Below are 27,481 nucleotides of genomic sequence, written 5' to 3'. Positions count from 1 at the left end.
CAGGAGGAAGGGGGTTGCGGGAGTCCCTAATCAGGACAGCTGGTGACGCCTGTCCCCCGTCGCGAGGGAGGAGGCGGAGGGCAGGAGTTGAGCCCGGCCAGCAGGGAGAGGCGCGGACACGTCGGTGCCGCGGGGCGGACAAGCGCCGTCAAGCCCGGCGGGCGGGCGCCTCGGAGCGCGGTGCGGGGCCGGGGGACTGGGGAGCGCAGGCGTGTCCCGCGCTGCCCCGCGGCCCGGCGGAGGGGGCGTGGCGTGGCGTGGCGTGGCGTGGCGGGCGGGCGGGCGGGGGCGCCCCCCCCGGGGCGCAGGGGCGGCGTGCGGGCGCACGCGGAGCACGGCGGGCGGGCGGGCGGGGACGGCGCCGCGGGGAGCCGCCCACTTGGCCGCGGCGGCCCCGACGGCCGGAGCGTGGATGCGGCGGCGCCCGCCGAGCCGGCGCGGACGCGGGGCGGCCCGGGCCGGGGACTCGCGGCGGGAGCCCGGGCGCTGCAGCGGCCGCAGGATGGCCGAGGTAAGCGGGCGGCGGGGCGGCCGTCGTCGTGTCCCGAGGGCCACCTGCGCGGGGCGGGAGCGGGAGGACGTCGCCGAGTTCCAGTCAGGGGCCGCGCTCCTGCGGGACGCGCGCCGCCGCCCCGTGGTTCTTCATTCTTATTTCTGGGGGTTTTTACCTCAGGGCTCGTGGCGCGGCCGCGGGGACCCGGTCACGGCGAGGGCGCGGAGGGCTGCGGTCCGGCCGTCTGTCCGGCCGAGGGCACAGCCTTTGTTGTTCAGGAGACGCGCGCCGGACGGGGACGGGGACGGGGACCCGGCGCCCTCTTTGCCGTCCCGTGCACCGCCGCCGGCTGTGCGCCACCCCCCGGACTTGTCCCCCCGAGGTGACAAGGTCGCCGGCCACGGGGACGAGCTTAGTCGCCTCGCTGGGCTGGTGACAGTCACGTGGACGGCCCCGGAGCCCCAAGTGTCCCACGGCGGTGGCCCCGGGTTTATGGCCGCGCTGGCCGCAGCGCTCCGAGGACCGGGCTTTAGCGGGGCAGGACTCTGCTTTAGGGACTCGGGACTCTGCTTTAGGGACTCGGGACTCTGCTGTTAGGGACTCGGGACTCTGCTTTAGGGACCCCGGATTCTGCTGTTTGTTGGGGACCCAGGAGGTCACCCGGGTCCTGGTCCCCCTGTCGGAGACCCCGGTCAGCGCCCGTGAGAAAACACGTGTGACTCATCCAGCTTTTTACGGATACTTGTCACCAAAGCCATGAGATTTTGGCCTGACTATCCATCGGTGTACGTGAACTGGAAAACAGCACTTGGCAGAATTGTTTTTCTTCCCGATGTCCTTTCATTGCTTGTTTATTGTCATACTGTGCTGTTAGATTTGATGGGGTCTTTTCAGATTTCTTACACTTCCAGTTTGCATATGTGTGTGTGTCTTGAAACTTTGGCTTAGTGACAATAAATCACTGCCTTCTCGATTGTCCCTTCCCAAACTTGATATATATTATTAAAACTTCATTAACATGCATGTCAAAATAAAATTTTGTACACCGTGGAAAAGAACATTACTTCACATGTTACCAATTGTACTGGTTTTGATTTTTGCTTTAGGTATGAAACTATAGCCGCCCCTTTTGCTGTGAGGGGTTTTGATAAATTTTTTTTTTTTTGGCGTACTTTCAGACAGTTAAAAAGAGTAAGATGTGAGTCATCATTTGATTTCTTCTCTAATAAGTTTGCAAGCTTTAATTTCACCCAGAAATTATTACTGTTTCAACTCAACTGTTGGTGGAACATGTTTGTTACAGCTAAATGCTGAGAAGAGGCGGTGAAATCTTCACTTAGCATGCGCGCTGCTCGCACTTTGGGAACTCATAATTACGTTCAGACATCTGCATGATTAAATTTGTAACACCAACTCTGCCCATCAGTCCCTTCAGAGTAGAGGGATTTAATGACATATTCCTTCCTTCATTAGAGAGAAAGCAGTTACTAGTGTTTTTTTGGCCGCCAGTATCTACTAGGACATGAACAGTGATCTGTTTGCTTTGGTTCTAATTCACATTACAAATAATAGCCAACATGTGGTAACCTTAAGGTTTAGGTAGAGGATGGTTTTTAAATTTCATTTCCCCATGCAGCGGTTAGGCCTGCATCCCAGGTCTGTGTGTGTTCTTTACCTCAGGATCATCAGCGTGCAAAAACCATGCAGCCCCATGGGAGAGAAAAGCCGTATAGATCCCCCTAGAACAAATAATTGTCTCTGAAGTACATCCTTGTCATTCATAAATGTCATGGGATAAATATAAGCAGGGAGCATTTTTAAACTTCAGTTTGTCAGTAAAATTCAACTGCAGCGAATGGGGGAAGGGCAGGAGTGTCTTTGAGTGTTTGTGTATGGCTTTAGAAGTTATTTTGACTGTGGCCATTAAAAGAGCTGCCCCGAAGGTTCCACAAGGTAAATTACTTGCAGGAGGACTGTGCTTCACCCCAGGGTGAATTTTCTCCTCTACAGATGTCATTTAGAGTGACTTACTTTTGTCAGAAACAGCCCGTTTAAAAAGAGCTGGAAATCACCCTGGCTAAGGTGAAATCTTAGTGCTGAGCCACCCATGTTTTTGGTATCTAAGATCAAGATTTAGGAAGTCAGTACATTTTTAAATTACCTTTTTCTGAGTATTCTTGTGCAGAGCTTTTATTTATTTATTTTGATGACTTATCTGAGAAGTTAAAGATAATTGGGTTCTGCCCAGAAGGAGCATCTACAAAGGATTTTCTTAAATTAGTTTCTCCTAAAAACCTTATTTCTGCTTATCTCCTCATTCTTTGAAGTCTTTTTTCCTAATTCTGGAAATTCCAAGATTCCAGCGTGGCACCATTTCTCAACATGCCTATGTTAGCCAGAGAGGGTGGTATAAACAGGGAGCAGCCCTGCTTCTTCAGGGTCCAACTTGGGGCCTGACAAGACTTGACATGGTTCCAGGCAAGCAGGCTGTCACCATTGCTGTCCACACATGGCCTCACTGTTATAAATCAGCCTAACAAATCACAGGAGGACTCCACCTTGGGGACGGTCTTTTCACTGCTAACGTGAAGGGAAAGCAGTGAGCAGATAACATGTGACGTCTGGGTCCAGACAGACCTGTGAGGAGGGAAGCTGTTGCCTCAGGTAGACTCTGATTCAGGCTTTTAACTGTCTTCCCGTGCAGTTCCATTACTTTGTCCCCTTTTGCAGTTTACTTGTGTGCTCCTGCCACATAGGCAGACACAGAAGTTACTTTCCAGTTCTACACCAGCTTCCAGAGAGCTGCCCTTGTTCCGTAACCTGCGATTGTTTCTTGCGTTACACGTTACAAAGGTAAAAGTTTTACACTACCAACTCCAGTATTTCATCATACACCACACGAAAGTTTAAGTCAGGGGTCAGGATGGCATAAATTACTAAGTTTGAGCTTGTCGTTTTAAAAACTTTGTTTTGAAAACCTAGTTCTCAAGTCCCTAGAAGAAATGTTTACAAAATTTACATAGAAACTTCACACTGTCGCCTTTATTTTGTATCAGCATCAATAACAAAGTTGTGTTGCCTATGTAACTGACCACTTTAGCTAAAGTCCTGAAGTTAAGTGTCTTGTTTTTCTCTTCAGGGTGACTCTGTGTTCAAACGTTCCTTATATATCCGATTAGTGTCTTCCTGGGTTTTGTTATCAAGTGTTTCTAAAGATTACCTCTGAGATCTTCCATATTTATGTTAGAAACAAAAAAATGTCCATATCACTTCTATTTCTTCATAATTTAAAAAAATTTAAGGAATAAATGTTGGGCTTGGTTTCAAAGGTAGTATTTGCATGTTTTCTACGTTTTTAATTTCAGAACTAATAATTTTAAGAAAAAAGGCACAGATGTTAAATTGTTTGACATAGAACTTATACTTTGATTTCTAGACATCAAAACAACAAGCATTTTTCTCATCACCCTCTTGAACTAAGCCAGAGAACACTGCAAGTATGTCATGCATACTTTTTGCTGGGGTGGGGGTAGACTTAGCCCAACATCTGTCCCCACCTGACCTTTCTCCACGCCCTCGGTTGCCTGGGCCTGTCCTTGCATCCCTTACTTGCAGATTCTGCAAGCTCCCAGATTCTCTCAACTCTCCTTTAGTGTCACTTTCGTGTTGCAAACACTGACTGCCTGCTTTCTAAGACTCAGATCCCTTCGTTCCGTCACAGTCATGGTAAACCGAGTCTCCCCATTGTTCAGATGCCTGATGGTCCCATGAACCCAACACAGACTCCTGGCTGCCCGTGTGCTCAGCTCAGTCCTGACCCCCACCTTAGGTTGCCTTTCAAGATTGGCTCTCACAGCCCTTAACAGAAGCCTGTTGGGCCTGACACACACAGGCATAGTGCCTAGGTCCCTGGTGTTTCCTGCACACACTGAGCACCTGCTCTCCTGGAGGAAGCCTTCTCTGTACAGCACTGCTCTGTACATCTGTTCACCATCTCATCCACACTAAAATTTTGCAGGCAATGGGAGTCTTGACTCATTTTACTTTTTCACTTTTTGTTATAGGAAACTTCAAACAATCAAAAATTAGAATAGTTTAATGAAGTTTGGTGATACCAGTTTGAGACTTCAACAGTTGTCATCTTTTGACCCTTATTCCTTCTGTGTTCACTGTCCCCTGCCACTACCAACACAGTATCACTTTGAGGCAAATCCTAGCTGTCACATAATTTCATTCAAAAATACTTCAATATGTAACTCTAAAATGTAAAGACATATATACCTTAAGGTACCTTAAAAAATAGACTGGGGATATAGTTCAGTGAGCCCTAGGTTCAATCTCTAAATACAAAAAGTCATCATTATTATTATCATTAAATTTCCAGTCAGTGTTCAAATTTCTTAGATTGTCTTTTAACCCTTATATTGCCATGAGTTTGTTGAAATTGGGAGCCAGGTAAAGTCTATATATTGCCTTTTTTTAATCTATAGGTTTACAGTTTATTTTTATCCTTGTAATGTGTTGAAAAAGCCAAGTCAGTCTCCTATGGAATGCTCCAGTCTGGATTTTGATGATTGCTTCTTTGCCATATTATATAAATATTCCCCTGTTTTTCTTAAGGTGGGATGGATCAAGAGGCTTGATCCAATTCAGAGTTGAACACTTTGGAAAGAACACCAGATGTGTGGTGGTATGCATCCTTCCATACAGAGGCAAATGGCCTGGCTGTTGTCTTTTGCATTAGGAGTTGTGGAATGGCGGTATGCTAGTTCTTCATTTATTTAATTTACAATCAGAGAGAATCTTTGTCTCATCTATGAGACAAATCAGTGATTTGGTTATCCTGAAACCTAAGTTGTGTAGAAAAAGATGCATATTTGATTCTTTCCTTTTGTTTACCAGTTTTTAAAATAATTTCCTGGTTTCCTAACATTCTCTAAAGGTAGTCAGTGAGTTTTACATTTGTTCTTTGAGCATATTTTGAGTTCTTATATTTTAGAGTAGTGACTCATGCTAATTGTTGACAAATCATTTCTCTGCTCTGCCATTCTTGACCAACCCAGTTGTGTGACTTTTCTTCCCAGCGAAACCCCATGCCCCTCTAGAGCAGACATGGTTACTCATCTTTGTGACTCCCCATGGTTTCCAGGACATGGTAGGAGCTTTGAGACAGACACTTTTTAAATAATGGCTATCTTTTTGTTAAACTGTTAATGGGGGATGATGGTATAATGTTGATGAAATGAACATCTGTTCATGTGTTTCTCCAGGAGGCTTCAGTCCAGTGCTGTCAGGCACAAGGAAGACCCTGTGAATTGTCTCCCTTTTCTTCCCAGTTGTTATTACCCATCTGCCGAATGGTGATACTCCTTCAGGACCTAGTTGTACCTCTGTGGGTTTGCATATGTGAGGAAAACAGTGGAGAACTTGAGAAGTGAAAGTAGTTAGTGAAAAGTGAGAGGGGTGGGGAAATCTTCTAAGAAGAAAAGAGAGAAGTGTATAATGTATGTAAGACGCAGCGGCACCAGAGAGAGCGCTCCACCTTTGAATGGTGCCATTTCCTGACCCAGGGAGGTGAAGGCTGGCTCTGCAGCTGCTGATGGAGCCATAATGACCATTCCCCCAGGTGAAGACAGTCCAGCCTTTCTCCCTACAGCTCAGAATGGCTCAGTTGCTTTCATAGTGTCCCAATCGGTAGTTCTCAGTATGCACTGCAATTTTCCAGGGCTCAAACATACTAATAGCAATTGTCTTATTCAAATTTAAAGATACAACTTGGGAAAAACCTGAGGCCTTTCTTGTCAGAAGCTTGGTGACTTGTGGAAAGTGATTTGTGGTTTGGTATCATGGGTCTTTTGATTTCAAGTTGGGGACTTAATGATTCTTACCACTGAGAATCTGGCACAGCCTTAGAATTTCACAATGACGATTGGACCACAGATTCCAAACTTGGTCTCCATACTCTCTGCTAACCATCTGATGTTTATGTGGGCCTCTCCACGGGGAAGATGAGTGTGTAAACGTTCTCTCTCAGAGAGAAAACCATTCTCTCTCAGCCATCCTTAGGACATGACCTTAGGGTTGACTAATGGTCACAAGATGGCCTCTGAACTCTAGCTGTAACAGTCTTATTCCAAGAAGAAAAAAGGGAAAGGGAAAACAGGAATCCTGGCCAGTCAGCTCCCTTTATGAGGAGTGTTCCACCTGACAGCCTCTGTTGTATACCATGGGCCAGTATTTAGTCACCTGGCCACCAGTAAACACTTTGAAATTAAGGTTCTTTTATCAAGGCAGATCATAAAAGAGGATACTAGATGGGCATTTGTGACCATTGAGCAAGGTCATTTATGCTCTCAAGTAATGCCAATGAAGGACATACCAGGTAGCAGGCCCAGTGCTAGTTACTAGGTGTTGCTTTGGAGTTTTGTTTTATCACCTGTTTCAGGAATGACCCATCATGGAGCAACTCATAGGGAGGTTTTCGTCTTGTATATTTTTGGCAGCTGTGTCTGTGCTGTCAAACCACCAGAGCCAAAGGACCTGAGAATCTACTTGGGGGCCTGGTGGCAATAACGGTCTGACTATTCTGATTGGTCTCTTCACCCCTTCATCTGTTTATTCTCATTCATATGGCTAACAGGCCTCTGAGACTGGCAGGAGCATGTACCCAGCCTGCTTTATAGCCCTTGAGCACAGAGCTCAAGGTCACACAGCTTGATTAGAAGTAAGACACATAGGTTGAGAGGATTTTTACCACCTCTCAGTGAAAAAGGTGCTCAGGGCCTATGACCTCTACAGTGCCCTTTTTAACAGGCAGTTCATGCTTGTTCCAGGCCTTTTTAAAAGGCTTACTGTAAGAATAAATCCAGTGTCTTTGTACTGCCATAGGTCCTATGCAGAATGGCCTCTGTTGCCTCTCTTGACCTCATTTTCTGGCACGAGTTCCTCTAGCTCCACTGGTGCCTTTCCTGATCCCTGAACACCCTGTCCTCTTTGTGCCTCAGCTCTTTGCATTTGCTGTGCCTTCTGCCTAAAATCCTCCCTCCCTCTCCTGATCTTCATGTAACTAGCTCCTTGCCTTCCCTAGGTACACTATATATATGTCAGCTCCTCAGAGGCTCTTGATGATGTCCCTATCTAAAAGATACTTACACCTCTCTCTGCTCCTCCATGCCCCCAGTTAAATCATTCCGATAGCTTTCTGCTTACGCTGAAGTGATCTTCGTTTTCTCTATCTCCACTAGAATGTAAGCTCCTTGAGGACAGGGAACTCATCGGTCTTGTTCAACACTTTAACCTCTGGAATCCAGACCATGCCTGGCTCACATGTTTAGTAAATATTTATTCAGTGAATGAAATTTCTGCATCAGGTGAAAATTTAATGTCTGTATCTGGAGGAATATAATAATGTATAACTATAAAAGTCATAGAGAGTAAATGAAACTGCAACTGACACTGATATTGATAACTCAATATATAATCCATGTATAACATCCCAATTTGAGACCACCTGATAACCTTAAGTTCCTCAGTTTCCAGTCCATAAATTGGAGGTAGCAGTGATGCTTTCCCAGGTAGCTGTGAGAAAGAGATGAAATAGTGCGTGTGCACTGCTTCGTACAGTGTCTCACTCATAATAAATGAGCGGTCAAGTTCACCAACTGTGTGGCCTTGGATACGTTACAGATCCTCCATAAACTTAAATTTCCTGAGACCAATTCTCTCCTTACAGCTAGGTGGTGAGGATTAGATTAAATCACCTGTTAAACATGAGCCTTGTCATGTGAAAGAAGAGAACCTGCTCTCACAATTGAACTCAGCACTTTCCAGTAGAACTTTCTGGGATGATGGAAATAGTCTGTATCTCCACTGTCCGGTACAGTAGCCACTAGCAACATGTGGCTACTGAGCACTTAAAATGTGGTTGTTGTGACCAAGAAACTGAATTTTAAATTCTGTTTTATTTTGATTAATTTAAATCTAAGTAACCACATGTGACTAGAGTACTAGCCAGTACAGACTAAGTAACTTGAGCCTATCAAGTTGCCCGACTGGAGGCAATTCAACTTATGTCTTTGCCACATCACAAATGACCCTCAAAGGGTTAATACTATGAATCTGGGGACCACAAGGCCTTCTGTTTTCCCTCTTCCCCCTTCCATCTAGGCTCCTCAGAATAGTCCCCTGAATTTATCTTTGCTGATATAAAAATATCTGCATGTTCTATGGATGAAAACAGGTTAAAAGTAAACAGTTTTTATTCTTGAGGCTAATAATAATTCAAATCCCATGAGGCCTACACTGTCCAGCTCTGGATGTCTGTGCATCTACCTTGGGCCAGCCACTGCCAGGAATTCAACTCAGCTCCGCTGATGAGAGGCCCATGAAAGCATCTCCCCAAGCTGAAGGAAGAGCAGGGTTGTCTGGGATGAAGTGGGACTCCAAGCTGTCCAAAACCTAGGTCATAACTTTCCATCCCAAGACAGCAGATAACCAGATCTGTCACATACTAGACATAGCAGTAGCTTTCAGATGAATGAATGAGCAAATGATAGTTACAACAGAGAAAACCAGAAATTTAAATGTTGATTTGTAGCATAGCAAACTGACTGATAACATTTGTGGAAATAGTGGACTACTTGTGGAATAGATGAGCACAGAAGAAGCTATAACCATGTCTTGATGAGTTAAGAACATGGTAGACATGTTTCTGAAGAATGGAGCCAAGCATTAGGATTCCAAAGGAAGAGTATAAATGTTAAGAGTTTCCATTTTGATTTACATGAGTACTTTTGTCTTGTAATTAGAGTTTCAGTTTAAATTCATTTTAGAAGTTTTAATTTATCTTTAGGTAATAGTGTTATAATTTTACAACATCATGGAATTCTGAGTTGGGTGGAAAAATCCAAAGGTCTTGATACTGGAAGTTTTCTTAGACATTGTAATTAGGTTTTTTAGTTCATAAATAATTCCTCTGAGATTTATTTCCATAGATGTTTAATGAGCTTTATTCAAATGAGTTGTGTAGAACCAAAAGAATGTTTCTTATTAATCAACATTTATACATTGGAATTGTGGATAAAACTGTTTAAAATTCTGTCCCCAAACTGGAAGCTGCTAAAATTGAATGGTCAGGTTAGGTCAGTCGTCTCAACTGGGGATGATACCAGCTCCCAGAGGCATTTGGCCATGCCTGAAGACATTTTTGGTTGTCAGCACTTGTAGAGTAGATTGTAACTGGTATAAAGTGCCAGGGGTGCTCCCAGACTTTGGACAATGCACAGAACCACCACAGAAAATTCATCCTAAAATATTAGTACTGCCAAAGTTGAGACATCCTGAGTCAGGCAATGAAAGATGCAGGAAGTAAGTTTCAGTCTTAGGTTATGAACCGTGTTTGGAATTGTTCTATGGTGCCGCTGCTTTTCTGGGTCTAAGACAGGGTCTTACATGCATCAGCATTTCCTGGGACTTTGCAGGAACCCCCACCTTTTTTTTTTTTTTTTTTTTTTTGGTGGTACTAGGTTTTGAACTTGCCTTCTCACTTGCTAGGCAGGTGCTCTACCACTTGAGCCATCTGCCAGGCCTTTTTATTGTGTTGGGTATTTTCGAGATAGGTTCTCTGAACTACTTGCCTGAGCTGGCTTGGAACTGTGCTCCTCCTGATCTCTGCCTCCCTAGTAGCTAACATTATAGATGTGAACCATTGGTGCCCAACAAACCCCCAACTTTTTTTGTGTGTGTAGTACTGGGATTGAACTGAGGGCCTCATGCTTGCTAGGCAAATGCTCTGCCTTGTGAGCCACGTCCCCAATCCTTTTACTATTTTTATTTTTTAGATAGAGTCTTGTACTAACTTTGCCTGGGCTGGCCTCAGACCACCCATTTTCCCATGTCCACCTCCCAGGTATCTGGGATTCTAGCTGTGCTCCACCACACCTAGTTCCTCCAGCCTTTTGAGCAATCCTTAGTGATTGGATGATGCACGTACTCTCTCTGGACATCTCTCTGTCTGTGGTTAAAATAGGTCCTGTTTTCAGAATAAATGAAATGTGAGTTTCCTTGCATAGTTTCACCATCTTATTTTTAAAGAGTGAATGGCACCTTGAGGGATATAACCCAAAGAACTTCCTCCCTTTAAAAAAGCTTCCTGTAAAACAAGTCACGTTTGTAGAATCCAGATTGCAAAATATTTCAGAGTTCTAGTGCTGAGTGTTCTGGTAGCCCTGGCCATGCACAAATTATTGGTTCATCTGTGAGTTGATGTGCATAGGATATGGCCAAGAATGAGATGTTGACACCATACTAAGTGTGCTGCAAACTAAACAAATGACACTTTTTACTTTCTTTGTTTTGATGGTGTGTAATGTACATTCAGCTATCATTCATTCACTTTTATCCTTCAACTTTCATTCAGGATAATAGCTGTGTAAATTGTGATATTTATATATGCGTATACAACTAGAAACTGTCACCAGAATAAATAAATTATAAATAAATAAGTAGTATAAATTTTGGCATCAGTATAGTGTTTCTTAATCTTTTTCATTACTTCCACAGCTAAGGTGATTTTAGAATTCTTTTCCTAATTGTGCCTCTCAGTGAAATCCCATATCAGCTGCATTCTTTTACTGTGTATGCATATATGCATATCTGTACCTTGTACATAAAAATAGTATTTTTCAATCCCGTAAGCCAATTTTCACTCCCCTGGGGAAGATACCCCCCCACACAAGGATGCATACATTATCAGAGAAGGACAGAGCTGTGATTGCATCAGGCTCTATATCTTATTGTATGACTTTACAGAAAACAAAACCTTTCTCCTGTGTCCTGCTTTTCGTAGCCTCTGAGCAGATCAGACAGTGCTGACACTCTGTTGCACACCTCAGTATGAACATCCCTGCTCCTTCTCCTGAAATCTCCTGGTTGTGGCTCTGTTCAGGCCTATTCTAATCCAAAAGAAATAATAGAAGACAGGCAAATCTTGGAAATTTTAATGTGTACTTAAATAGTTCACCAGTTTGTTAAAGGATGTTGTTGGGATATACTTCACATACCATAAAATTCACCCTTTTAAAGTATACAGTTAGCTGGGCATGATGGTCCACATCTGTAATCCCAGCACTTGAAAGACTAAGGCAGAAGAATCATGAGTTTGAGGCCAGTCTGGACCCTACATAATGAGATCTTGTCTCAGAAACCAATACATAAAACTCATAGTTGTACAGCCATCACTACTATCTAATTTTAGAACATTTTTATCACTGCAAAAAGAAACCCTGGTCAAAATTTAAAACTTTGGTGTTTCAAAGGTTACCATCAGGAAGGAGAAAATATGTCAAATCATGTATCTGGTAATGGACATGTACCTGAAAATACACAGAACTCTTATGGCTCAATCCTAAAAAGACATCCCAATTAAAAAATCAGCAGGGGTTCTGAATAGGCACGTCTCCAGTAAGCACAGAAAAGCACTAACCATTAAGCGTCAGGGAAATGCAAATCAAAACCACAAGGAGATAGCTTTCAGCCACTAGCACAGCTGTAATCAAAAAGGCAGTAATAAGTTCTGGTGAACATGGAGAAATGGAAACCTCACACACTGGGTGGGAGCAGACAGTGGGGCTGCTTCTTGAAGTTTGCCAGTTCCTCAGCAGCACTACCACAGTAAAGCAAATAGCACAATAAAGCAGATTACTCATTTTTTTGTTTCCCTGTTCATATAAAAGTCATGTTTACATTACACTGTAGTCTATTAATTGCGCAGTGGTAGTTAAAAAAACAATGGATGCACCTTAATTAAAACATACTTTATTGCTAAAATACTAACAGTCATCTGAGGTGTTGGAAAAATAGTGCTAATAGACTTGTTCAACACAGGCTGCCACAGACTTTCAATTGTCAAAAGCAGTATCTGCGAAGCTCGATAAATTGAGTCATACGTACATGTGGTCCAGCTACTACATTTCCAGAACTTTGCCCAAGAGAAATGAGGTGTCATTGTGAACTTGGAGATGTTGAAAATGGTTTAGATCATGATGATGGTGGTACAATATACCAGAAATCACTCTATTGTACTTTAAATAAGTGAATTATGTGATGTGTAAATAATGTCTCAATAAAGCTTTTAAAAAAAAGAAGAAAAAGAAAAAGAACACTCCACTACCACCCATTGCCATCCATCCCTGCTCCACTCCCCCTCAACACTACTCCGCTTTGGATTGGCCTCCTCTTGCCGTTTCGTGGAACTGGGATCATACAGTCTGTGACTTGTACCTGGCTTCACACTCAGCATGCTTTCAGTGTTTACCCATGTCATAGCATGTATCAGTTCTTCAGTTCTTTCTACTGACAAATAAGATTCCATGACCATCCCACATTTTGTTCATTCATCGGTTAAAGGGTATTAGGGCTGGTTCTGCTTTCTGGTTATTGTGAATAATTCCCCTGTGAACATTTCTGTACAGTTTTTTTGGGTGGACTTATGTTGTCAGTTCTCTTGACTAGGAGTGGAACTTCTGGGTCATGTAGAAACTCTACATTTGACTTTTTGAAGAGCTGCCGCACTCTTTTCCTAAGTGGCTGTACCATGTAACTGTTCCACCAGCAACTGATTTGTAAGTGAAGATTGCTTATATACTCCTTGAAGTGAGTTTCCCAAGTCCTTGGCCAGACTCCTTTCAGTGTCTTCCATGCAGGGCCTCACAGTCCTGAAGCTCGCAGATTAAAGGTTTAAGCCCATAATTGTAAGGCTTTTCCATCACTTCTGCAAATGCACACACTCACTCCAGTTTCAAGGTTCTCTGAATCATGCAGGTTTCACCCGGCAGTCTTCCCAGACCCTCACTGGCAGAGCGTCTTTGAGGCTTTTTCTCTTTAATAATAGATTATGTTCTTCAGGCCTCTATCTCCTTTCAAGAAATTCATCTTAAAATATATATATAAAGCTTTGCTCTTAGCACTAGAACTTTGTTGAACACATGCATGTCTGTTTTCTGTTTCACCTGTATTTTTACAGACACCCCAAACATGATACTATAGCTACAACTGGGGCATCAGTGGGCCTGTCCAGCCTGTGTCTGTCTCTGAGTCTCACAGTCCACTGAATGGGGCTAGGGAATGTTCCTCAGCAAAGCCAGCCGTGATGTTCTCAGATACGTTTCTGTTTTCAGCCTCTACTGCATCCTGAGGGTGCAGGGTGACAAATTCTGTTTGTGGATTACTCTTGGTTCAGACCATTCTCTTTCACTTGTTCCAAGATGGCCTCTATACACATTTCAGAGTGGCTGCTCTGGTCAGTTTAGAGATTTGGTGGCAATTTGGCTGTTAACTCTTTCTACAACCTTAATAACAGCAGGATGTTTCTTTCCAAGCCATGTTTTCTGCAAGTCCCGATGTTTAACCAGGTATGAAGGCACAGCCTGTATTCTTTGCACTTGGGAGGCTGAGACGAGACAGGATGGCAGGTTCAAGAAAGCCTGGGTTATATAGTGACACTCTGTGTCAAACAAACAAAAAGAAAAAAGTCCAGATGGGTTTTTTTGCCTAGTCTCACATGCAGATTGTCCATGTCGTGTGGTCGTAGTCCTTTGGGCCTGCACAGCGTGGGCACATAGTGCTCAGCAAATGCTGCTGAATGGAGGGAATTGCTCTGTTTCATAAATACAAGGTACACTCCTCACAGCACTAACATTGAGCTCATAAACCCTGTTCTCTTTTGCAGGCTATCGGCTGCACTCTGAACTGCACTTGCCAAAGTTTCAGACCTGGGAAAATAAACACGCGTCAGTGCGAGCAGTGCAGACACGGCTGGGTGGCTCATGGTAACTTTTCTTCCCTCCCTCAGCCTGCAGTGCCCCTTCCCAGTGACTTGCATTCATTCAGGAGCTGGCTTAATATTGAAGGGTGACAGCTAGCTACTAAGTTTCCAGTGTGTTCCAGGCAACAGGTTGGCAGCATAGCGTGCTTACCTCTGAATTTTAGCTCAGAGTAGCGCCTTATTAACCTCACTCTAAAGATGTAGAACTGGTGCTTCAGTGCAGTTGATTTTGCAGCCATCAAAATATTCTCTGCTAATAAGCAACCTCTAATTTTTTTTTACCTTAAGTGTGTCATAATAAATATTTTTAGTGTAAGTATATCCTTTATTCATTGTGTATCTGATATTTATTACGGGCATCCTGCTTATTCATTTGCCTAATCTGACAACCCTACAATGGCCACTTGTAGCTTCTGAATACTAGCAATGTGACTAGTTCCCTCAAGAATGGAGTTAAATTTAAATGTAGTTTTAGTCTCAGTGTTAATAGCCGTAGGTGCTGATTGCTGCTGCATTGAACATCATAGAATCAGCTTGCTTTGTCTCTCTTCATACATCATCCACGTGGAGTAGCAGATCTGGCTGGAGGCGGATCCTGCAGATTCCCAAGCCCAAGCTCTTTTCCTTCACTCTCTTGGCTTCCCCATTGCCAGCCTCTGGAGTGTGCATGAGTGTTTACTTGCTGACTTTGCTTCAACCTTTCTTGGTACCTTCCCAGTTGGTAATGATTTTACTACTTCAGGATGCCACAAGAAAGGGAGAAAAATCTTAAGCCAGTTGGATTTTATTTTAGAGGTTCCTGTAAATAACCCCGAAGCCATAGCTTTTAAGGTTAATTAGTAATTTGTATGCTCATGTGTTTTTTGTTGTTGTTGGAACAAATAACTGAAAATTAGCCCTAGCTTATTTTCTGTGTTTTTCCTAAAATTAGAACTTTTCAATTTGGTTTTCAGCTCTAAGTAAGCTGAGGATTCCCCCCATGTATCCAACAAGCCAGGTGGAGATTGTCCAGTCCAATGTGGTGTTTGATATCAGTAGCCTCATGCTCTACGGGACCCAGGCCATCCCTGTCCGCCTGAAAATCCTTCTGGACCGGCTCTTCAGTGTGCTGAAGCAAGATGAGGTTCTCCAGATTCTCCATGCCTTAGACTGGACCCTTCAGGACTACATCCGTGGATATGTGCTACAGGTACTGTGACAATGGCCACTGTTCTCCTAGAGTGCCTTCTACAATTAGTGCCCATGTACCTGATACCACTCAAATCCCTCCCAGTAATGTGGTCCCTTTAATATTTTTTTCTACCTCATATTCTGGGAGGAGTCTCTTGCTTTCCCCAGGATGTCTGTGAAACTTTAGGCTGTGGGAGCAGGACATATTCTCTGAGTGTGTTTCACTAAGCTACTTCTTCCATGGTGACTCTTTTGCCCCATGTTGGATGCCACCTCCATTACTTCCGTTATCCCCAAACTGCCTACTGGTTATCCATGCCAAATGCTAGCTATCTGTGTCAGATTTTACTGAAATGTGGAAGAAGAAAGGGAACTTACATTCCAGACTACAGCAAATTACAAGTGACTTATAAGTTTGCACCATTCCTTCCTGTTCTTTAAAGCCGAATTTTCCTCCCCTGATTCCTTTGGGACACTTTTGTCTTTCTCTTTTCTCTTCTCTTCTCTTCTCTTCTCTTCTCTTCTCTTCTCTTCTCTTCTCTTCTCTCTCTCCTCTCTCTCTTCTTTCTCTCTCTCTGTCCCTCCCTCCTTGCCTTCTCTCCCTCTCTCCACCACCCTGCACTTTCCTCTTTTTTCCAGTGTTCCAAGTCCTGTCCTTCATCCCTTCTCTCTGTATTTTCACACCATGCCACAGGTGTAAGATCTCATGTTTTATATTCAGTGAGGCAATCTAGGTGTTTTTACCAGCAAGGAACACATTTCCTGAAATGAATTACATCATTCCTTTGAGATATGAAACAACTAGAGCATTTTTTCTTCCCTCTGCACTAGAAAGTGTCAGCTAACTTTGGTCAAAATCTCAGTGAAATGAGAAATGTTTCCTCAAATCTCATTTAAACTTCAGTCTTAGGCAGGCCATATCATTAAAACAAATACTAATAACAACCACTCACTTACCTAGATGCCCTTCTAGTAATCTCGTGAAATAGGTTTATTATCTCTTTTTCTCTTTGGAAAGCCAGACTCAGAGTGCTTTAAGGTCTTGCTGAAAGTCGTTCCTCTGGTGTGTGGTAGACCAGAACATCAGCCTGCTTCTGCCTGACTGCAAGGCCCTTAGTCTTTCCCTGGAAACATGTGTGGTGGCCCCCAGCAGTCTAGAAACAACCACTTGTGCAGAGTACATTATGATCTTACATTATGACATAGATGAATATTTAATGATCCTAATAATCTTGCTTTCTAGTGTTAGGATTAAAAATATAGAATCAATTACCTTGAACCTCTAATGCATGAAAAATTTACGATGTTACATTCCTCATCATCTTCAGAACTCTTACATGCACTGTGAAAAATCTCAGTAGGCCATCAAATACATGTTCTATGATAAAATATTAATTGTAGTTTTGGGAAAAGTTAGGCCTTGCTAGAGTTTGAAAGATCTCCAGCACTCCCGTGTAATTACAGCTCTGCTTTGCGAATGTGGGCAGCAGATCAATACAGAGTCATTTGGTTTTGGTGGCAGTTGCTCAGGAAGATTATTAACTTGCAGTAAGTGAATTCTTAAGCTATATCTGGCCTGATTGCTCCATTTGCACTCTTTAGGTAAAGAAGTTACTATTGTTCAAATGATGTATGTTTTAATTTTAGGGGAAATTATTATGTCTAATGCCTGACAGCCAATTTGGCTTGAAATAGGTGAAAAATGATCACCAAATTTCTTTGACTTGGGCTGGAGTAACTTAATTTATTTCTCTTTCTGGACTAGTTGTGAGGCTACTACTCACATTTGTGCAGTTAGGTTCTGCACAAGGTTTCTGGCCTGAGAGAGTGGGTGAGCAGAGTCTGCATGTGCATCCAGAGGAAGCATCTTTCTGATCTGTGCAAAGGTGCCCTGTGCCACTTTCATAGAGAAAAGAATCAAGAATAGTAACTTGATCATGCTTTTAAATGATTTGGATTTAGGATGCATCAGGAAAGGTGCTGGATCACTGGAGCATCATGACCAGTGAGGAAGAAGTGGCCACCTTGCAGCAGTTCCTTCGTTTTGGGGAGACCAAGTCCATAGTTGAGCTCATGGCCATTCAAGAGAAAGAAGAGCAGCCTATCATCACACCACCTTCCACAGCAAATGTAGACATCAGGGCTTTCATCGAGAGCTGCAGCCATAGGAGTTCCAGCCTCCCTGCCTGTGTGGACAAAGGAAACCCTAGCAGTATACACCCTTTTGAGAACCTCATAAACAACATGACTTTCATGCTGCCTTTCCAATTCTTCAACCCTCTGCCTCCTGCACTGATAGGGTCACTGCCCGAACAATACATGCTGGAGCAGGGTCAGGACCAAAGCCAGGACCCCAAGCAAGACGTGCGCAGGCCCTTCTCTGACAGCAGCTTCCTAACTTCCACGCCATTTCAGCTTGAAAAAGAGCAGTGCTTAAATTGCCCAGATGGTGTTACTCAGAAAGAAGACAGCGCCCATTTAACTGACTCCAGCTCATACAGCATTGTCACTAAGCTCGAAAGGACACAGTTATCCCCAGAGGCTAAAGTGAAACCAGAGAGGACCAGCCTTAGCACAAAGAAGGGCCGGGTGTTCTGCACTGCATGTGAGAAGACGTTCTATGACAAAGGCACTCTCAAGATCCATTATAACGCAGTGCACCTGAAGATCAAACACAAGTGCACCATTGAGGGCTGTAACATGGTGTTCAGCTCCCTGAGGAGCCGGAACCGCCACAGCGCCAACCCCAACCCTCGGCTGCACATGCCCATGAACAGAAACAACAGGGACAGAGACCTCCGGAACAGCCTGCACATGGCCAGCTCTGAGGACTACAAGCGCCCAGGTTTCACGGCAATGTCTCCAGACTGCGGGCCTCTCCCCAGCTACCCGGGTTCAGGGGAGGCGGCCACAGGCCAGCCAGCCTTCTCCAGCATTGGGCAGAATGGTGTGCTTTTTCCAAACCTGAAGACAGTCCAGCCGGTCCTCCCTTTCTACCGCAGTCCAGCCACTCCCGCCGAGCTGGCAAACACGCCTGGGATGCTGCCTTCACTCCCTCTGCTGTCCTCTTCGATCCCTGAGCAGCTGCTTTCCCATGAAATGCCACTGGACACTCTTCCCAAGAAGAAGTCTCGGAAGTCCAGTATGCCTGTCAAAATAGAGAAGGAAGTGGCGGAGCTAGCCAGTGAAAAGAGACACAGCCTCAGCTCAGATGAAGACATGCCCCTGCAGGTGGTCAGTGAAGACGAGCCAGAGGTCTGCAGCCCGCAGTCAGACAGAGCACCTGAGGAGCAGAACACCCAGTCCGGAAGCTTAGGGAAGCCTCTCCCGCGAGGAGAGAGGTCCTGCAATCTTGAATCAGTGATTGAGTTCCGTGGAGCCGTCAGCCGAACCCTTGAGCAGGCCCCACACAGTTCAGAGAGGGAAACTGAGCAGAAGCTGACTCTGACCATGGCTCCAAGAGAGGTAGAGGATGGTGGCCACGAACACCACTTCACACCTGGAACAGAGCCCCAAGTTCCTTTTCCTGACTATGTGGAATTACAGCAGCGCCTGCTGGCTGGAGGACTCTTCAGTGCTTTGTCCAACAGAGGAATGACTTTTCCTTGTCTCGAAGATTCTAAAGAACTGGAACACATGGGTCAGCATGCATTAGCGAGGCAGAAAGATGAAAATCACTTCCAGTGTGACATCTGCAAGAAAAGCTTTAAGAACGCTTGCAGCATGAAAGTGCACCACAAGAATACGCACATGAAAGAAACTCACGCATGCACAGTGGAGGGGTGCGGTGCCAGGTTCCCATCCCGCAGGAGCAGAGACAGGTAAGGCATCAGTTGGCCCTCATTTTTCCTAAGACAGTGGTTCTTAAACATGCATCAGAATCACCTGGAAGGTTGTGAAAACAGATTTCTGGGCTCTAACCATAGACTTACTGCTTCAGTAGGTCAAGGGTGAGGAGTTTGCAGTTCTAACAGGTTCCCAGGTGATGCCATTCCATTGTTGTTGGGGAAAGCCATGAATTTTAAATTCCCAAAATCTTTGTAGCTACTCAGGAGGTAGAGATCAGGGGCATTGAGGTTCGAAGCCAGCCTGGGCAAATAGTTCTCTGAGATCCTATCTAGAGGGAAAAAAAAAAAAAAATCACAAAAAAGGGCTGGTTCAAGGTGTAGGCCATGAGTTCAAACCCCAGTACCGAAAAAAACAAAAACAAAAAAATCCAAAAATCTAAAATTGTTTGGTTGCAAAACCTGTCCTTAGATGTCATGAGGCTATTTGTAATCTTTTTGTCAGTCTACCTTTGTGTGAGTTTGTTGTATGTATTTGGTAAAGAAATGTTACTGAATGTAGTATATAGACATTAATATATTTAGGATATATATAATTTTACCTTTCTGAAGTCTGAGAAATTCTGAATTCAGAAGCATATCTGGCTCCAAGGGGTAGGATAAGAATCATGAGCTAGTTCTCACATGGACAGCTTGGGTAAAAGATTACTATTTGAAGACAGAGGAGGAATCTTTTTTAAAGTTAACACTGCAGTTTCTCACAGTGTTTCTGATTTTCATTTCATAATGTGAAGTCTATCAAATGAGACATTTTCTCTGATTTCTAGTCAACAAGCTACATTTGAAAGGAAAAATGACCCTTGATTAAATTTTTAAAAATATTACAATCAAAGGTGATTGACAGGTTGTTTCTGGAGCCATGATGTCCAGTTGAAAGATGCTGGATTTTTTTCTGTTTTTTTTTTTTTTTGTGGGGGAGAGTACTGGGGTTTGAACTCAGGGCCTCATGCTTGCTAGGCAGACACTCTGCCATTGAGCCACTCTGCCAGCCCTGTTTTGTATTGGGTTTTTTTCAAGATAGGGCTTCAGGAACTGTTTGCCTGGGCTGGCTTCAGACCACGTCTTCCTAATGTATGCATCCCAAGTCGTAGGGATTCCAGATGTGAGCCCCTGGCACCCAGCTGAAAGATGGTAGATTTTCATGGCACACACAGTCAGCTGTTACAGAGTACACATGTATCACTGTGGACACAGAGCTGGTGTTAGTATCTGGCTTGTGCTTTTATTCATGCACTTGAGTCACTTGCCACTGTTCAGGTCACCCTCCTCTGCAGCCTGTAAAAGAAAGAGAAGGCATTCCAGAAGATGACTAGGAGCTTAAGGAAAGGATCAGCTGTCTGATGAAGTGTAATGAGATAAATGGCTCACAGAATATTAAAATGTTACATTTGCTCTAACAAGTTTGACTTGAAGCAATTCAACACCACCACTAACTTAGTCCAAATTTGTTAAGAGAGTGAAAATGTACAGACTCCCACACACATTCCTGGATAGAGCTCACAAGAACACACTCATTGTCTTTAGTAAAGAGGATAGAGCACAGGAGATATTAGTTAAAATTCCTGTTTCTGTTGCTAGGATGTTAAACCAAACCACTAGTGTACCCTAATTAGTGAACCAGTCCTTCTTCTCCTTCATCCTCTAAGAAGAGGGGTGTTTGCTCATGAATGAGCCATTGTTATGAAGAACAGTGATCATATCAGTTAGATTATCTTCCATATTTATGAGGCTGGTGTAGCCTACAGTATCTATTAAATCAGAACACATACTAGACTGAAGATAATTTTTCATTTGATATTTATTTTTTCATATATTCAATATTTTCATGTGTTCTGACCTACTTGTAGATACAAGCCCCCATTGCAACAAGAAAGCATCTTGTAATCTAAGTTTAGAATAGTCTAGAACTTGGACTGCATTTACCTCGAATCTATGATTAAAAAGACACCATTTTAAGTAGGGCTTTGTGGACAGGCCTAGGCCCACCACCATATCTCCGAGTCAGAGGTGAGCGCCTTGGTGCTGTTAGGACAACTGATTTCCCCTCTTTGAGTCACTGTTACTGTCAGCGGCAGTCACTAGGACCCATGAAGAAAAGATTGGTATCATACCTTGATGCTTAACCAACAATATTCCAACAATATTAAGGATGTTCTGTGTTAGATGCTTGGGACACAATACCTGTCCACAAAGGTCTTCAGTGAGTAGAGGAACAGACCAGGAAAAGGCAATTACAGGTGAATATGAAGACTGCTACTGTGGAGGAAATGGAAGCAGCTATGGGCACAGGGAAGGGCAGCTAGCCAGCCTCCTGGAGGAGTTAAGGAAGGCTTCCTGGAAGAAGGAGATGTATGTGTGAGCCTGTGACTCCCAGTGTTTAATAGCTAAGGAACTTCAGGGCATTTCTCCATTTGGGCTACCGCTGTCACTATCTACCATACTAGAAATTGAAACTGAAAAATAATATTTATCATAGCACTTCAAAATAAGAATATATCTATTACATGTTAGCATAACATTTTTATGAAAAAATAGCTACCGTCTCTAAAACAAAAATTTAGTGAGACAAGGGGCTTTGTTTTAGACTTTTGCAAATCTCTCTACATGTCTGGTTTAGGTAGAAGACAGCCTATCCTCACATTTGTTCTGCTTCAGTTGTTGCAGATCTGTGTCTGGAAAACTCCACTGTACACCCGTGAGAGAATGAGAATAAAAAAGGCAAAGAATGTCTTGTTAATTATGAACTGACTTCGGGAGCCCCCTGATGGGTCTCCAGGACCACAAGCCTTGCTCAGACCACGCTTTGAGTACTGCTGGTCTCAACTAGAATGGAACCAGGGGAAGAGTTGGAGGGAGAGCTTAAGGTTGAAAGGACAATAAGGGCAACAGGCACAGGATTTGCACATCCTGGGAGCAGAAGGCCTGGCTCATGGTCCAGAGGGTTTCTGCCATTGTGGTAGTGCTGGTCACAGCCAAGATGGCACCTCAGGAAATGCATCTAGCCCTCTGAGGCTTGAGAAGGGGGAAGAGGAGCTCACAGTTAGCTCATGACATTTGTGGGATACTCAGAAGAGCTTCGCCTTATTGCAATAGGGAGCTTTCTTTTCCTGGTTCTACTAAACATCTGAAGTGGTTTTAACCACTTGTATGTGCTAGAACCCAGATGTCAGTCTAATGTCTGGTTTTCTGCCGACATATACCAGCTCCTTTGACCTGGAACGCTGACATAATCACAGGGCAGAGCTGCTGGTGCAAAGAGCTACTCGCAGAGTGGGTGATCTGAAGTATAATTCTGATCATGTCCAGAGCAAATGTGCTAAGAGATCACATAGTAAATCTTAGGCATTTTATGGAATATGATGATTCTTCCACATACATGCATCTTGGCAGATTTGGAAGAAAAAAATAAAGCTCTTAATTATTTTGGTGATGGGTTTTTTTCCCAACTTGACCTTGATACATTCTGATCTGTATTGAGACATTTTCCATATGTTGGAATCATTCTACTGTCATCTTTAAGAGGACCTCTTGATAAGGACTGGATTTTATTGTCAGAAGTTAGGGGATCCTTAAGCAAGAGCAGCGTTGATTTACAAGTTACATCCAAATGATACCATCTGAGTGAAAGGTGTGTGTCATAATAGATGGTCATTATCTGCCCTTCAGGAGTAATCACTGGGTACAAGATTGGTAGTATGCTCACACTGCTACATTTGCAAAACTCCTGTCTAGTTGCCAGTGAAATGCTGCAAATGTGAGTGCACACACACACACACACACACACATTGTACCTATCAGATTTTTATCTAGTCCTGTACAACTTCTGGCATGAAGTATGTGCAAATGCTGTGGACTAGCACTATCCAGTGAGAAATGGTGTGAACCACATAGGAAATGTTATATTCTAATAACCATATTTATTTTTAAACATTATTATCATGTCATAGTTGTACGGGGGGATACATTGTGATATTTACATATGTGCTTACATAGTAGCCAGATTTACTCCCTCTATCATTCTCCCTCTTTCCCCACCCCCTTCTTAGAACAATTTCAACAGGTTTCATTCTTCTATTTTTATATAAGTCTAATAGTTACATTTAAAAGGTAAAAAGAAGCAGGTAAAGTAACTTAAGTATATCCAAAATATTGTCATTTCGTTATATGACACTAGCCACATTTCAGGTGCTTAATAACTACAGGAGTCAGTGCAGCTCGAGAAGATAATATTCTCTGGTTTCATTGAAATAAAGTCCTCAGCTTAGTTCCTAATGATTTGTGACTGATACTCTCCTAGGATCTCCTGGTTCCAAGTGTACCAGTTAAACTAGCCTAATTGAAGTAGTCTAGCCATCCTCTATAGACAAAGTATAGGAAGTTACACGTCAATCAGATGAAGAAAATCGAAATTTTCCAGCTGTTGGCCTTCCTGCTGAATGCTAACTCTTGACAAGCTGTGAACAGCGCGAAGCAGTGCTCACTAACCACACAGTACATCCCTGACCCCTACCATCCCTTCTCCCACACCACAAGTTTTCCTGGTGTCTACCAAGTCTTTCTTCTCAGAACGATGACTCTGAAACAACAGCTCAACTCACGCTAATCATCTTTTCACTCTTGTAGACACAGTTCAAATCTAAGCCTCCACCAAAAAGCATTGAGCCAAGAAGCACTGGAGAGTAGTGAAGACCATTTCCGTGCAGCTTACCTGCTGAAAGATGTGGCCAAGGACACATATCAGGACACGGCTTTCACACAGCAAGCATCCCAGACATCTGTCATTTTCAAGGGAACCAGTCGGATGGGTGGCCTTGTTTACCCAATAACCCAAGTCCACAGTGCCAGCCTGGAGAGCTACAACTCTGGCCCCCCTAGCGAGGGCGCCGTCTTGGATTTGAGCACGACCTCGAGCATGAAGTCGGACAGCAGCAGCCATTCCTCCTGGGATTCTGACGGGGTGAGCGAGGAGGGTGCTGTGCTTGTGGAGGACAGTGACGGGGACTGCGGAGGACCAAGCCTTGTCCCCGGGGAGGATGAGTACCCCATCTGTGTCCTGATGGAGAAGGCTGATCAGAGCCTTGCCAGCCTGCCTTCTGGGTTACCCATAACCTGTCACCTCTGCCAAAAGACTTACAGTAACAAAGGGACCTTTAGGGCCCACTACAAAACTGTGCACCTCCGCCAGCTCCACAAGTGCAAAGTGCCGGGCTGCAACACCATGTTTTCATCTGTCCGCAGTCGAAACAGACATAGCCAGAATCCCAACCTGCACAAGAGCCTGGCCTCATCCCCAAGTCACCTCCAGTGACAAGATGGCAGACCAGAAACTCTGATGAGCATTTGTATAATTCAGGAATAATGGAGTCCAAAGAGTAAGGTAGTCTGACTGTTTAATACCATTTTGGGTAAGCCAGGCAAAATATTTGATTTGACTGTATGGTTTTCTACAGCAAAAAGCAGAAGACAAGCCTTATGGGAAGCTGACATTGGGGTAGTCCTTCCTATTATTATTTTTCTTAGCCGAAGAGGTTTTTCACTGACATAACGAAAACGCAGAAATGCTGTTTTCCCCAGATTTGTTTACATGTTCCCTGGGAGAGGTCCAGGTCTGCAGATTGACAGTGGGGGCCCAGGACCTGGGAGAGGCATCAAGTGAGGCCTGCAGTATTAAGGGTGCTGGGGCAGAAGATTGCCACCTTGAGCAAGACACCAGCCAAGGTTCCCATTTTCAGCTTCCTTCTTTAATGAGTCTGAAATCCAGACGAGTTTCTGAGACCACCCATCCATCTGGAGTGAATGATCTCTCCCTTGCTCCCCTCAGAGGTCTCACTTGTTACTCCAGGGAGTTCTCACAGGAAGCACGTTGGCTCTAACATATTTCTTGTTAATTCATGATCTGTAACATGGTTAATAAGCTAGGGGAGAAAGTATTTCGTGCACTTAAAGGTAGCAGTCTTCAATTTAATTTAAAATGATTTTGATAATATTTAACTTGTGTTGATGTTATGTAAGTATTTGGTGTGAGTGCAGGCATGTCAGTGTCACTCTGGATCTCTGCTCAGAAGCAGAACAAGTGACAACTTACATTTCAAAACCACTGCCCGTTTTCATTTGGTGGACTGCAGAGTCTGTTGTTTGGATGCCCTGTGGACCAAATGCAGTCATGATTCTGGCAGGACCATTGTACATATTCCATCAAAGTGTTTAGAGAAAATGGTTCTGACTGTTGTTGTGTATTTTCAGTGTCACTGGATCCCTCCGTCTTCACTCTTTTACAAATGTATACGATTAGGATGAACTTTGAAATTTATTTGGTAGAAAGAAAAGTAGGACGTTCTTGTCATACTAAATGTCTTAATATTTAACTTATTCCAAAGTATATTCCACACTCTTGTTATACTTGTTTGCCATTGTAGAAAGGAAGTTTAATCAGCCCTGTGGAATGAGACCATCTCCTGAAATTCAGCATTTACAGTATTCTAAAAACCCATGTAGTTTGAAAAGAAATTGATTTTGTATTCAGAGTTCAAGTTAACTCATGGTGACTTAATGAAAAAATCCTTAAAGAAAATGGAGGGTTCATCTGGCTACAGGTAGGAAAAGCCAACAACCTGCTACCGATTATTTCAGCTTTCTTTTTAATTTTAAAAAATGTGACCAGTTAAAACCTGTCTCTGCTTAGAGCAAGATAACTGTTTTCTTATCCAGATGTTTAATATTCAAGTTTCCCCTAAATGGAAAGATTTGTATACAAATGTTTTCTATGATTTAATAAAATATATGGCACATCTTTTGTTTAATAAGGCAAATATCTGTAAAAATGGTTTTGTTATATGAGTGCATTTGCTTGTACACACACACACACACACACACACACACACACACACACTGAATGTGACAGAGTTGAAAACCTGGAGTGGACAGGGAAAGTGTTAGTAACTTGCCACACTAAAATGGATTGCAGCAAGAAATGGCTCAAAAAAAAAAAAGTGAGTTGGTGACTTCCTCGTGAGGGTGGGCTAAATGCTTCTGATCCTTTTATCAAGCAAAATACAAGTAAGGTGTTTTTTTTATATAAATAATGCTACCAAAGATCAGCGTTTGAGCTCATGCTCAAAGTAGAAAGCAAGGAAACGTTTTTAAGCCTTTTATTAAATGTGCAAAGTTTTACATTTTTTATAACTTTCTTCACTTTTTTGCCCACCCCTCATGACTCCAGTGTCCTAATTGAGCTGTTTGGCCATTCCCTATAGAGAAGGCACGGGAAGCCACAGGCCAGCTTCCCGTGGAGCTGGGGAGAGTACTTGCTCCCAAGCTCCAGGCTGCTGGCTTTCCTGGCGAATGCTCACTTCCGACAAGTAGTGAATGACGGTGGACCAGTGTCCATTGTACAGAGCCCCCCAACTTAATGCCTGTATGTCATGTCTTATGGGAGAAAACTTACTCATCTTCCAGCATCTGTGTTAGTCTCATTCTACTCCAAACCATATCTGTGTTCTGAAAGACTACAGTAGCCTCCTAACTAGTCTCCAGCTTCCATCTTCCATCCTACAGCTACCAAAATGGTCTTTCTCGGATGCAAATTAAGTCACATAGTGCCCAGCTCAAAACCCTCCAATGGCTTCCCATAATAGTTACTATAAAACCCAAAGACCATCCACCCCTGCTGTTTCACCATTCCTTTTCCCACATTGCATTCTTTGTCAGTTTTCTCCTTTTCCCACAGTCGCTGTTCTAAACTCCAATTGCAATATCCCATTCCACTGACTCTCCATATACAGTGTAGCTTACCTCCTACTTCCACATAATTAGATGGGAACCCCTTTGGCTTCTCCTCTATTGTCTACCATCCCCTTATCACTGTATCTATATTAAAGAATCCACCTTGTGCCTGGTGTGCAATCACAGTGAGTTTCCTCTAGGAGAAAGTGATCAGGATCCCCCACTATCCATTTTTCTGTCACACTCAGACCCATCATGGTCTCCTAGAGTCAATGCCTATCATTAAGGAGACCCAGTTCCCTGCCTCAACCCTTTTGGTTTTACTCACTTGTGCCTATGAGTGTCTATGTGTACCTGTGTCCTCCATGAAGCAGGTTAAAATATATGAGGATTTTATTAAGAGAAACACCTTTGAAAGAAAATAGAAAG

General features: G+C 43.6%; 1 protein-coding gene across 1 annotated transcript; it reads left to right on the top strand.

Moving 5' to 3' along the window:
- The first annotated feature begins 412 nt into the window (after positions 1 to 412).
- On the top strand, positions 413 to 26,151 carry Bnc1 (basonuclin zinc finger protein 1). The gene is made up of 5 exons (XM_074061532.1): positions 413 to 511; positions 14,220 to 14,319; positions 15,269 to 15,504; positions 17,448 to 19,306; positions 23,954 to 26,151. Exons 1-5 carry the CDS (start codon positions 413 to 415, stop codon positions 24,636 to 24,638), a joined length of 2,979 nt encoding a protein of 992 aa, XP_073917633.1. The 3' UTR covers positions 24,639 to 26,151.
- The last annotated feature ends 1,330 nt before the right edge of the window (positions 26,152 to 27,481 follow it).

This window comes from Castor canadensis, chromosome 19, assembly GCF_047511655.1.
Source record: "Castor canadensis chromosome 19, mCasCan1.hap1v2, whole genome shotgun sequence".
Taxonomy (NCBI): Eukaryota; Metazoa; Chordata; class Mammalia; order Rodentia; family Castoridae; genus Castor; species Castor canadensis.
This window is presented reverse-complemented; position numbering and strand designations above follow the sequence as displayed.